We start from the raw sequence: 12,926 nt of genomic DNA, 5'->3' as shown, positions 1-12,926 counted from the left end.
GGTGACCTGTTGAGAATGTAAGAGTTTATCTAGGCTTCTGAAGGGTGATTCCTAAAGAAAGCATTTCTGTGCAAACTGATATATCATACTTAAAAGGATGAAGTTGTTTTTCATAGTGAATCTTGAATAGATGTCTGGGAAACTGCAGGGAAAGCCTTTGCTCCTGGTGTGTGGGTCAGAAATAGTAAAGCAGAGCACCTAAACAAGAACTCTTTTGTCTTTTGACATATTAAATATTGCTATTTTATATTTTGCACCTGAATTCTAGTATCTAAAATATTCACAGGTTTAATTCTGCTGGCTCCCACTCATGGTGACTTCTTTCCTTATGTATTTTGTGACTTTTGATTATAAAATCATGTTCCTTGGAGAGTAATCCTTTGAGGATTGGATTCTTGTTGCATTCCTCCAGAAAGGATTTTCATTTGTTTCTGCTGGTCATCAAGGGACTCTTCCAACCCCAGACCACTTGTACCTCAACTTACAGTAGTCCATCTAGTGTCATGGTTAATTCAGGCGAATTTCCATGCTGTCCCATACCATGCAGCCTGTTTATTTCTTGTTCACCCTTAATGGCGTTGCAACTTCACATGCAACTTCCTATTAGCTTCCTCACCTTGAGTGGGCCCTAGGCTTAATCACCTGTTCCCCAGTTCTCATAAAGAATCAAAGTAGGGCTTCTCTAGTGGCGCAGTGGTTGAGAGTCTGCCTGCCGATGCAGGGGATACGGGTTCGTGCCCTGGTCCGGGAAGATCCCACATGCCGTGGAGTGACTGGGCCCGTGAGCCATGGCCGCTGAGCCTGCACGTCCGGAGCCTGTGCTCCACAACGGGAGAGGCCACAACAGTGAGAGGCCCACGTACCGCAAAAAAAATAATAATAATAAAATAAATAATCAAAGTGAAGCTCAAGATCTCCAGGGTTCAATAGAAACTATCCTGTGAGAGCCAGCTTTGAACCTTGCTTACCTCCTAGGGTTCTTGCTTTCACTACATTTTCAGCTTCTGGAGATGCCTTAATTTCATGCCACCTTAGTGATGCATTTTTAAATGATTTTGAAATATGTGCTTAAGCATTTCTGTTGTCTTAGCAGAAGGGTCATTCATATTATCATGTACATCATACAGCTAGAAACAGAAATCCACATTCTCCAACGTATCCTCCAGTCAGGCCTTTATTAGACTGCTCAACTGAAACCAGTCTTGCCAAGAGCACCGATGATTTTCATATGGCCGCATCCAATGGTGATTATCAGTCATCGTCTGACTTGTACCTCTCTGCACTATTTGGTACCGCTGATCACTCCCTCCTTCCCAAACGGTTTCTTCAGGAGACCTCACTTTCTTGATTTCCTCCTTCGAGGTCTCCTTGACTGGGCTCATCTCCTCCAGGACTCAAAATGTTAGAACTCCTGAAACCTCGGCCTGGAATTTCATTTCTAGCCACAGCCATATTCCAGGTGATATTTAATCTAACACTTTGAATAATCTGTGTGCTGATAACTACCAAATTTATATTTTTAGCCCCATCTCTTAAGAACTCTAGACTTAAATTCAACTGCCTAATAAGTATCTCTGTTAGGTGTCTGGGAGGCATGTCAAACCTAACACATTTATTTATTTATGTTGACCAGGCCAGGTGGCTTTCAGGATGTTAGTTCCCTGACCAGGGACCGAACCCGGGCCCCGGCAGTGAACATGCCAAGTCCTAACCACTGGACCACCAGGGAATTCCCTAAACCCAACATGGGTAAAACTTATCTCCTTCCCTCTTCTCCCTCCAAAAAAACCCTAGTCTTCCCCAATTCTTTCCCATCTCTTTAAATGGCATCATCATTCACCCCATTGCCAGGAGTCCTTATTGATTTCTTTATTCTCTCACACCCCTCCCCCAACCCATTAGTGGGTTTATTAGCTCTACCTGCAAAACTGCCTTGAATCTGACCTCTCCTCATGTCCACCATCCGGGTCAAAGCCAGTATCTTCTGTCACCCAGACAACCACAATAGTCCCTAAATGCCCCCCTGGCTTCTGTTCCTGTCTCCCCACCCATGTCACTGTCACCATCATCATCACCGCCTCCAGCTGAAATCTGTTCTCCTCCATCTATAGTTCTTTTTGAAAACCAGTCAAATTATGCCCTTCTCCTACTCAGAATTCTCACACTTAGAATAAAATCTGAGCTTCTTATCATGGCCAGTAAGGCCTCCCAATGTCTGGCCCTTTCTCTGACCTCTTCTCCCTCGGTGCTCCCTTCTGTTCTCCTTATGCTTCTGCTACCCTGACTTTCCCCTTTTCCTCAAGAGAATCAAACTGAATCCAGCTTCAGTCCCTTTACTCATGCTGCCCCCTCTCCCTGGAAAGCTCTTTTCCTGTTTCTTTCTTGGCTCACTCCTTCATATTGTTTACATTTCTGCTCAAACATCACCTCCATAAAAGGCCTTTACTGACCACTGCATATAAAATAGTTCTGACCTTAGTCTCTATGCCCTTATTTCATGGTACTCATCACCATGTGAAACTGTACCATTTATCTCATTGATCTGTGTCACATTTATTTTTCCCCCTAGAATGGAAGTTTCATAAGGACAGAGACTTTATCTTATTTATTATACTATCCTCAGAACCTGGAAGCAGGCTAGGGCTCATAATAGTTGCCCAATAAACATTTTTGAATTCAGTAATGAATCTCATTTAACTCTCACAATAACCAGTGAGAAAGAAATGATTTTTCCAATCTTGTAGATGAGGAAACTGAGGCTCAGAGATGTTAAATGACTTGGCCATGGTTACACATCTAGTAAGTGTCAAAATTAAACCCAAGTGTGTATGACCTTAGAGGCCATAGTATTTATTTTCAGTTTTTTAAAAAATAATTTGAGATTCACAACATAATTTGTAATATATTTACTTTGAAATAATTTCACTTTGAAATAATTTCAGACTTATAAAAAAAGTTGTAAAAATAGTACAAAGAATTCTATTTTACCTTTACTCAACTTTCCCAAATGATAACATCTTAGATAACCAACCATGGTACAGTTATCACCACAAGGAAGTTAGTATTGCCGTGGAAGTAGTAACTTACTTAGTACAGACTTATTCACATTTCACCAGTTGTCCCAGTAATGCACCCTCCATCATGGAGGGCTAAGTCTTTGTCCTTTGCGACCTTGACACTTCTGAAGAGGGTCGTATCTTACCATCAGGATATGGAGAGTTTTCCATAATAATGCCATCAGGATATGCAGAGTTTTCCATAATAATACCATGAGGATGGAGAGTTTTCCATAATAATAGCTATTAATGTTGGGGAACTAAATAAATCTTCCTTTCAAGGAGTGAAAGGAGAATGGCTCCTCACATTCTGTTTGTTTTGCTCAGCTTGGCCGACCTTGAAGCATTTATAAAAAACAGCGAGAATGGCTTGCTCAAGAAAGTCGGAAAAGGAGATTTCCAAGGATTGGTTGAAATTATGGGACACCTTATGGCTCTTAAAGAACGACAGAGCAGCACTGATGAGATGTTTGAGCCTTTAAAGCAGACTATTGAATTGCTGAAGACCTATGGACAAGAATTGCCGGAAACACTGTTCAGGCAGCTGGAGGTCAGTGCAAAGTTTATGTTTTCTTAATGAAAGAAATAGAGGGAAAGTTTGGGGATTTCAGAGTGGGATGAGGTGGGTTGAAGTAAATGAAAAACAGGGCTTGGTGATAACTCAAGGTCCATGCTTTGGAGCTAAATGTGTCGCACATGTATAATGTGTACCACTTTCTCGAAACTCAATAAATATGAAACACTAACGCTGGACATATATGGGAGAACTGATGTGGATGATGTGTTTAGGTTCTTTTTCCAGGATTAGGGATGAGCCGAATTTTTCATTCGGAGAAAAAAAAGCAGGTCTGAGGAATGTTATGATGGTCTAAGAGGAGATGTGGGGCGTAAAAGGAAATAACTAGGCACTCTTAGAAAATGTAGAAAAGGGCCAGGGTTACTGGGTTAGAAGTTGAGGGCAAGAAGGATAGTGTTGAATCAGAAGTAGGTGATCGTCGGGAGAGTGGGCATCCAGGGAGCCAAGTCAAGGAAGGGTCGAACAATGCCACGGCATCAGAGCCTGGCATCGGGGCAGAGATGAAGACAGCCGGGTGCGTCCAGCCTCAGGACTGTGGGGGAGGGTCTGACCACACTGAGGTCTCCTTTGCAGGAGCTGCCTGAGAAATGGAACAACATTAAAAAGATGGCTGTTACCGTGAGGCAGCAGGTGGCCCCCTTGCAGGCAAATGAAGCGACCCTCCTCCGCCAGAGGTGCGCGGCCTTCGAGGCAGAGCAGCAGCGGTTCTGGGAGCGATTCCGCAGAGAAGCCCCCTTCAGGTATGCACCCAGGTTGCCATCACCGCTTCCCGGCCTTGAAGCATGGCAGCATCTTAAGTCCTGGTGATCTCTCTGTGGAGTTCACGTATTCTTTTAACAAGTGAAGACTAGTTACTAGTCTTCCCTCCCATTTAGGTCCACTGGTTAGACCCTGGTGCTTATGTTCACAGAGTACCACTGCGGCCCGTGTGGGATGAACAAAGACTGTACAAATACTTTAAAAAGTCTAGAAGCTTCTGTTTCTCCAGGTCTATAAAGGGATTGTGTGTGGTAAGATTACTAGGTTTTTATTAAACTGTTAGTATTCTAAATTCTCCCAGACTCCTGTTCTTTTGGTTTAAAATAGTGGCTGATAGAATTTTAAAATAATTTTGGAAGGCATTTCAGTAGCCTAATGGCAGGATTTGAAGTGATGGATTTACTTCAAGGTGTACTTTCTCTGCTTAGTAGTTAGTTCTCAGACTCCTCCCTACTTGTGGTCAGGGGTCTTTACACAAACAAAACAACTGTGGGATGGGCAACACCCATCCACACGTGCACACACACACAGAAGTCCTTTTCTCAGGGGCTCACTGCCTGGGTGGAGAAATCTACAGGGTCTGCTCTGGTCTGCTCCTCAGCATCGGGGGCTCCAGCCAGGGGTACCAGCTGGCTCTGTGTCTGCTGACATGCCAGCTGAAGTGGACACTCTCCCCTCAGGCCAGCTCCAGGGTTTGCTTCTGTTTCCCTAGTGGGCTTCCTGCTGGGTCTCTTCTGTAGTTTTGGAAGTCTCTAGACTGAAAAGTGCCCTATGTAAGGAGCAAGGGAGCTTTTTATTTTCAAGGGTTACTTACACACAGAAATCTGACATTGAGAGATAGACGCTAAAGCAGCAAACAAAATGGAAAAAAAAATCACAGCTTTATCAGGAGGAAAGACAACATAATGATTAAGTACATGGACTCTGGATTTAACAAGACTGGTGTCTAATCTCAGGTCCACTACTCACTGCCTAAGTCAGGCAGTCACTTAATATCTCTTTGCTTCAGTTGCCTCATCTGTAAAGTGGGGTTAATAATAGTATCCACCTCATAAGGTTGTTGATAGGATTAAATAACGAATCTTTGCAAGTTTTTAGCATAGGACCTGGCACTAGGGTAACCAGCCATCCTGGTTTACCTGGGATAGTTTTGGGGTTTTTTTTTTTTCTATTTTTTTTTTTTATTAAAGCATAGTTGATTTACAGTGCTGTGCTAATTGGGACAGTTGTGGTTTTAACACTGAAAGTCATACATCCAGGGAAGCCCCTCTATTTCAGGCACACTGAGACTTAGTCACCCCACCTGGCACACAGTGAGGGCCTACCTATTCTATTATTCATTCATCAAACATTGATTAAGCAGCTACTGTCTCCCAAGCATTATAGTTGGGGCTAGAGAGAACGAGATGAGTATGTCAAGGGGCAGGGGAGGACAGATGTGTAAACTGTACTTAGGATAAACATACAACATGGAGCTCTAAAGCATTAAAATCACCTGGGGTCCAGTCTGTCCCACAGGCCAACTAAATCAGACTCTCTGGGGATGAGACCGGGCATCAGTAGTTTGTAATGCTCCCCAGGTGACTCCAATATGCAGCCAAGGTAGAGACTGCCTCCCAAAGGGAAGTAACTGGTTCCCTTTTAAGCAATCATTCCAGGGCATATAACTCCAAATGAGTCTGTGTCCCTTTAGAATAATTGCCTTAGGAGCTATGCCCTTGTTCCAAAGAAGCATCTATTGGTCACAACATTTGTGGAACTTCTTTTGGGACTATTCCTTCAGAGTCTGAAGCACATTCTTTGGATTCTCCCTTGGGCATGCAGTTGAATTTCTGAAATTTGACACTGAACACACAGGGCCAAAGCTGGTGAGGCAGGTGGGCAGCCAAGCTGGGTATTCCTGCTCAGTGCTAACAACATCCACACCTAAGGCAACAGCCACAAAGGTAGTGACACTGATATCTTTACATCATCTGTCTCTTTTTTAAAAAATTTCTAAAAAGGAATTCAAAGATGTCTGGTGAAATATCTTCCCAAACAGACTCCCAAGACTGCCTGAATGGAACAGCACTCGTTTGCTGGTGTTTCTGTATGTCTGTTGGAAATCTGGTATCCCTCCTTCCTAGTTACATCACGTGTGTATATTGATCAGCTCTTGTTGTTTTTTAATTTGATAGCTGCATTGGTTTTTCTTTCTTAGCACTTTTATTGATATCTGCTGGCTGTGAGGATATTGCTACCCTTAACTGGGTCTTGCAAATTCACATCTGTTAATTTAACATGCAGATGAATCTTTGCAAGAGACTACTTTGAAAAGAACTGCTCACAGCAGTGTGGAAAGCCAAACATTACTGCAATTTTGATGTTTTTCTCTTCTTGTCAAGAAAACTATCAAGACTAGAGCAGAATCGTGGATTTTTTGCTGAAGGGAATCTACATGGGTGTCAACGCATGAGTTTGTTTCTTAGTTTCGTGTGCATGAATGTGTGTGTTTAAAATGTTTAGACACCGTGTGTGGCAAATGAGTTGAGTTCTGGTTCCTCCACTTTCAGATCAATTTCTAAAATGCATCTCTGTGAAGGCAAGTTTCTGTTCCCGATTAGATTATAGGTGAAGCTCACGCTGATCTTGTCTTTGGGAGGAAAAGGAAAGTGTGTGTCTCATTTGGCCCTTGCAGTCTGACAGGTGCAGGATGAAGTCAGGTCATTGGGGGAGGTTCTTTCTTCATGTTCAAGTTGAGTTTTTCTTCTTCCTTCTGTTCTTAATTCGAAGCTGTATCAGCACATTCCTAGCTGAGCTCTCTCACTTCTCAGTAATCGGCTAAACTATCATAGCCAGATTCAAGCCCTTCTCACTCCTCTCGAAATTGGAGACTCATTCTCCCCTTTGAGTGACAGGGATGCACCAAGCTTTTAGCGGCTCTCTTGTTCAGTTCCTGCCCTTGAGCACAGGCTTCCTGGCTTTAAGGAATGAATGCCATGTTATCCAGTCTCCATACTCACATGAAGATCAGGATAATCCAGGGGTTTCTGGGTCAAAGCATTTGATCCCTATAAGCTCCAGTTCAATGGAGACCATCAGTGTTTCCAGCGGGCCAGCCACCAGATTCTGTGAACGGTGGGGAGAACCTTCCTAAAGACCTCCTCCCATTGGGTGCTGTCCTGCATGACAACCAGCAAAGCAAGGCTTTCCAAATAGCCCAGTGCAGCAAACGTGAGGAAAGAAGGGCCTTCATCTTCTTGTGCAGGGTCTCTTGTCCCTTCAAAAGTTGGAGAAAACAGCAGTATTAGTCATGAAATCTCTCAGGGACATATCAGTATCCTCAGACATGTCATTAGTTCAACATGACCCTGTTCTTGCAGTTAATCTGACTCACTCACATGACTCAGGCTTCCGTAGAGCAGAAGCGGTTGTGTTCTCAACAGTGGAGTCAGCAAAAAATTATTTAAGTGCTAGGATCTTCAGATAATACAGATTCCCTGACCTCAAGAACTTACAGCCTCAGGGTCAGTTTCAAAAATGAATAACCAGACATGTCCATTGGGGCCAACTTTAACACCCACTGGGGAGGCAGTTCACAGCCCTTGCAGAAGCTGTGCTTCAGCCAATGGGCAAATGAGACTCAGCCATTTGGAAAAAAGAGGGGTGGACAGCGAAGATATTCCAGGCAAAGGAAGCAGAACATAGAGACACACAGGGGGATGAAAACATAACAAACAGCTGGAAGACTGCATGTATGTGTGGCTGGGATGCAGGATGTGGGAGATGAGGATGGAGAGGTCCAGGTGACCAGGCCTTGACCATGAATGAGCACTGAGGAGTACAAGCATGAGAACAACACACATCATGGAAACACCAGTCTTGTGGCTGCAGAGAGCAGAGTGGAGCGAGATGGACTCAAGGTGGGGCCTCCATGGGGTGGTGGGTGATTGCAACAGCTGGGTGCGAAGCAGGAGGACTGAACTGAAGCCGTGGCAGTGAGCATGGAGGAGGAGGATGGACGTGAGGGAGACTTAGGAGGGAGAATCAGCAGGATTGAGTGAATATGGGAGATGAGCAGGTAGAGAGCCTGGTGTAATTCTCCATCTTCCATCTGGACCAGTAAGCTGGAAGGGGTGTGTTCCGCTGCTTCTGAGATGGGGCCACAGGGTGGGAAGAGCCAAAAGGTCACCAGGTCAGAGGGGGCGTGCTGAGTTTTATGGTACCTGTGGGGTATCAAGCACAGGTGTGTCACTGTTCCTTGTATGTGCAGGTACGGAACTGAGGTTGACATTTACCAGCCTCTCACTTTCCAAGAATTCATTTAAGTCACTTAGTCCTCTCTTTCTCTTTGTGCCTATGTCTAGGGCAGGCCCGAATCTGTACTTTTTCCAAGATCATACAGATGAGCACTGTATTTCCATTTCTCTTAATTATAGTTTTATTCATCCAGATTTTCCAGGCATTTCTTTTTTAGATTAAAACACTTTTGCATTATTATTTCAATTTCAAAGACTGACTACACCCTTTCCCCTCCTATTACTTTCTTGTTCTCACACTGTATTGTTCCCCCAGGCTTTGGAGAACTGCTTCAAGTTTATTAGGTACATTAATCAGGTCTGTGAATATCCTGACAGTTTGCACTAGAGCTTTGAAATGGGAAGAGGGTTACCTGCTCCCCTGTCTAGAGGTTCCTTTCACTACTTAGGTCAAATTAACTTTTATGTGTGCTCAGCTACAGGAAATGAAAGCCCACAGATTTAAACCATAAACAAAAATTATGCCACGGGGCAGATGAAGTTTGGAATTGGTTTGACAAATGATCACCTCCTACAAATATTTGAGGAACCGATATTGATTCAAGCATGTTCATGTGCACTGAGGAAAGAAGAGTTAGGAAGATCATTCATTGTCTTCTGTGTCCACAGACCCCCAACACTCTGATAGTGCCTATCCTATCGAATATGCCTGAATTTTATTCAATTAATAAATTAAACAGAATGTGGGCTTTTAGAATTTGTCTGATTTATACTGACACCAAGTAGCTAAATTCACTTTCCAAGTTCACTCTAATGAAGATAAAAAGTAGAACCAACGCACTACACACTCCAACAATGAGTCTTTGGAGAGAATATGCAGAAGGAACCTTCATGCTTGGTACTCTTTCCTGTTGACCCACTTGCCACGAAGATGTTACATTTCTTTCCTTCTAGGTCTTTCTCTACTGCTCTCATAGAAGAGAAAGCTACTTGCCTATGTAGACAGAGGGCCCTCTTCAACTCTGAGAACTCCAACCCATTCTGAAACACCTGGGGACTGGACAACAGTGAAGACACACGGTGATAATCAGTCTCATTCTCTTAAGATGAAAATACACAACCAGGGCACATGAGCCAAAACTATTTAGATGGAACAAGCGGGAATCAAACATAGCAAGCATCAAAGTTAATCTGACACTAATTTAATGGTATGCATAACTGTTATTGTGTTGCATGGTAATTAGGCTTAAGTGGCAAGCAGTTCAGGTAAATGACTTTAATTAGGATTACTTTCCATCCGTCAAGTCAGATATTTCCAGAGACAACTGAGAAGAGAGATAGTTCAAGAAAAGGAGTTTGTATGTCATTTTCTTCCTTTTTCCCTCCCCTCTGTACCCCACCAACCAACACACACACACACACACACACACACACACACACACACGGGATCAGAGGAAATGGCCAATTCTCTAATCACTCCTTTCCTCTCAACTTTCCCTTTATGTTGGACCCCGTGATACCCTATTCTGATTTTAGAGAAAGATGGTATTCACACTTAAGTCATGGTATACCTGCTATCTAGCCTTCCATGCACACAGAAACAAGAAGATCTGAGACTGATGATGGGAAGAAAGGATAAAGGGAGGCTGGGGGAGGAAAATGAGAGGCTCCTTGAACATTGTTCTGGGTGCTCCTGACCCACGTGGGTCCCTGTGCATGTGCGGTTCTTATGTTGGAGGAGAGGCTCTGCCGGGAATGCAGGTTGGAGGGGCTGCAGGGTAAAGGAGGCTCACGGCCGTGAGGACCAGGAGGAACGGTGGGGGCAGTGAGCACCCACTGGGGAGAAGAGGAGGAGGAAACGTGGGCTCGAGCTATAAAGTGCGATGCAGTGCTTATACGTGTGCAGCGCAGAGCCAGAGGCTGCCGCAGGATGTGGGAGGAGATCAGGGGCAGCTTGAAGGACGTACTTCGGAGATGTGGAGCCTGATAGGAGGCATGCAGCGTGGGAAAGCCAAGCAGTGCAGGCCCGCGGTGAGGGCTTTGTGCTAACACTGCAAAGTCCCTATCAGTGGTTCTCACATCTGGAGACACTGTTTCCTGAAGGTGATGCAGGCCGTTAGCATGAGCCTCACCACAGAGAAGGATGCCGACCTGGCACATCAGAATCACCTGGGGAGTTTGAAAAATGCCGTTGCCTGGGTCCCTCCCCCAAAGATTCTGATTGAATGAGACCAGGGAGCAGCCTGGGCATGGAGATCATTTAAAGCTTCCAGGAGGCTCTAACATGCAGCCAAGACTGAGAGCCACTGCCCTAGAGGGAGCAATGCCAGAGTAGGTCAGGGTTGGTCTCTGTCACTTACAGACCACCCACCACAAGTAGCTCCTGGCGGGAGCTTTGCCTGTACAGCCTCTGCAGTAACAGGACAATGCTCTTTTGTGTCAAGTGGGCTGGACGTCAGCAAGTGGAAGCAGAGTCTAAAGGGGGCTTGAACAAAGGGGTATTTCACACTGCACCTGGGTGGGGAGGTGGGGAGTATTTTTATTACCCTCTCAGATGTGAAGAACAGATCCAGACATGGTGTTCCTCTTGAATCGCCAACTGGTTATGTTCGTCCCACTCCAACCTACCCTGGATGTCTTTTCTTCCCAGGCTTTGGTGAAAGTCCCTGCCCTTTGCTAAAATACTAAGGATTTAAGGATTCGAGCTGTCATTACTCTGGTGATTCTAGGAGATGGCTCTTGTGTGCTCTACTTATAAAGGGAAAACATTGTGTTTTGTAGGTTTGATAGCACTGACCCTCATCAGATGCTGGATGCCAGGCACATGGAGATCCAGCAGATGGAATCCACCATGGCCTCCATTTCTGAGTCTGCTAGCTTGTTTGAGGTCACCATCCCTGACTATAAGCAACTGAGGCAGTGCAGGAAGGAGGCGTGCCAGCTGAAGGAGCTCTGGGACACAATTGGGATGGTGACCTCCAGTATCCATGCCTGGGAGACAACCACATGGATGGATATCAACGTGGAGGCCATGGACTTGGAGTGCAAATGGTTTGCCAGGCACATCCGGAACCTCGACAAGGAGGTCAGGGCCTGGGATGCCTTCACAGGCCTGGAAAGCACCATTTTGAACACCTTGACCTCCCTGAGGGCTGTGGCCGAACTGCAGAACCCGGCCATGCGGGAGCGGCACTGGAGGCAGCTGATGCAGGCCACGGGCGTGACCTTCACCATGGACGAGGGCACCACCCTGGCACACCTCCTACAGCTTCAACTCCACCACTTTGAGGACGAGGTCCGGGGCATTGTAGACAGAGCTGTGAAAGAGATGGGCATGGAGAAGGTCTTGAAGGAGCTGCAGACCACCTGGGTCCGCATGGAATTCCAGTACGAGCCCCACCCGCAGACCTGCGTGCCTCTGCTGCGGTCCGACGAGGACCTCGTCGAGGTTCTGGAGGATAACCAAGTCCAGCTGCAGCACCTGATGCTGTCCAGGTACATTGCCTTCTTCCTGGAGGAAGTGTCGGGCTGGCAGAAGAAGCTGTCCACTGCTGACGCCGTCATCTCCCTCTGGTTCGACGTGCAGCGCACATGGTCTCATCTAGAAAGTATATTCATCGGATCTGAAGATATCCGGGCTCAGCTGCCCCAGGTACCTGCTGTGGAAATCCTGCTCCCTCTGTCCCACCCCTGAGTCAAGGGATGATCCCCCAGTTCCTGCATTCTCTAGACCTTTCCTTCTTTGCCTCCCTGCCTTGTCTTCACCCAGGGCTACCTCCAGTAAACACTGACCTTCCAAGCCACCAAAGTCAGGCAGAGGAAAAGAGAGAAAGTGAAATGTTTGCCAGCGAGTTTGTTCCTAATGTGTAGGAAAAAGAAAGGAGAAACTGGTTTTAAAAACAAAACCAAAAAAAGTGTACAGGAGAAAGGAGGTCAAAAATATGAGCTGCTCTTGGGGTGCTCCACACATAATTATAATGCAGGTATTGATTGGAAGTGAGTGTCGTTTCCAGGCAAACTCAAGTTCCTTCTCTGCAGCGAGCTGTTCTGTAAAACTCGGGCCTGTGCCAGCATGCTAAATACCAGTCTTCAGCTAAATACTAAATGAGGAATTTCTCTGAATATGCATTCTTCTCATTACTACCTTTCCTGTAGTTGCTTGCCCCTTGTAATTTGTCCTAATTAATGTGCATTAATGTACTTCCCCCCGCCAGTGGACTCTAATTCATTTAAAAAGAGATTTTCCAGACTTCTTCTGTGTCCCTCAGCACAGCAGCACAGCAAGTTCTCTGCTTA

The 12,926-nt window shown here is 45.3% G+C and overlaps 1 protein-coding gene across 2 annotated transcripts in view; it reads left to right on the top strand.

Moving 5' to 3' along the window:
* Positions 1-12,926, top strand: part of DNAH9 (dynein axonemal heavy chain 9) — a gene marked incomplete at its 5' end in the record, with an annotated part of 308,568 nt that overhangs the window by 68,231 nt on the left and 227,411 nt on the right. Inside the window, 3 exons of one of the 2 annotated variants that reach the window (XM_082605525.1) lie at positions 3,384-3,606; positions 4,207-4,373; positions 11,412-12,282. In XM_082605525.1, coding sequence (XP_082461651.1) covers positions 3,384-3,606; positions 4,207-4,373; positions 11,412-12,282 — 1,261 coding nt within the window. Of the gene's footprint in view, positions 1-3,383; positions 3,607-4,206; positions 4,437-11,390; positions 12,283-12,926 lie in introns of both variants that reach the window. The other variant, XM_082605524.1, reaches the window with a different exon arrangement.

Source organism: Mesoplodon mirus (assembly GCF_964341445.2).
Source record: "Mesoplodon mirus genome assembly, chromosome: 18".
NCBI classification, from domain to species: domain Eukaryota; kingdom Metazoa; phylum Chordata; class Mammalia; order Artiodactyla; family Ziphiidae; genus Mesoplodon; species Mesoplodon mirus.
Note: the sequence above shows the minus strand (reverse complement) of the source record. Positions and strands in the feature narration are given on the sequence as shown.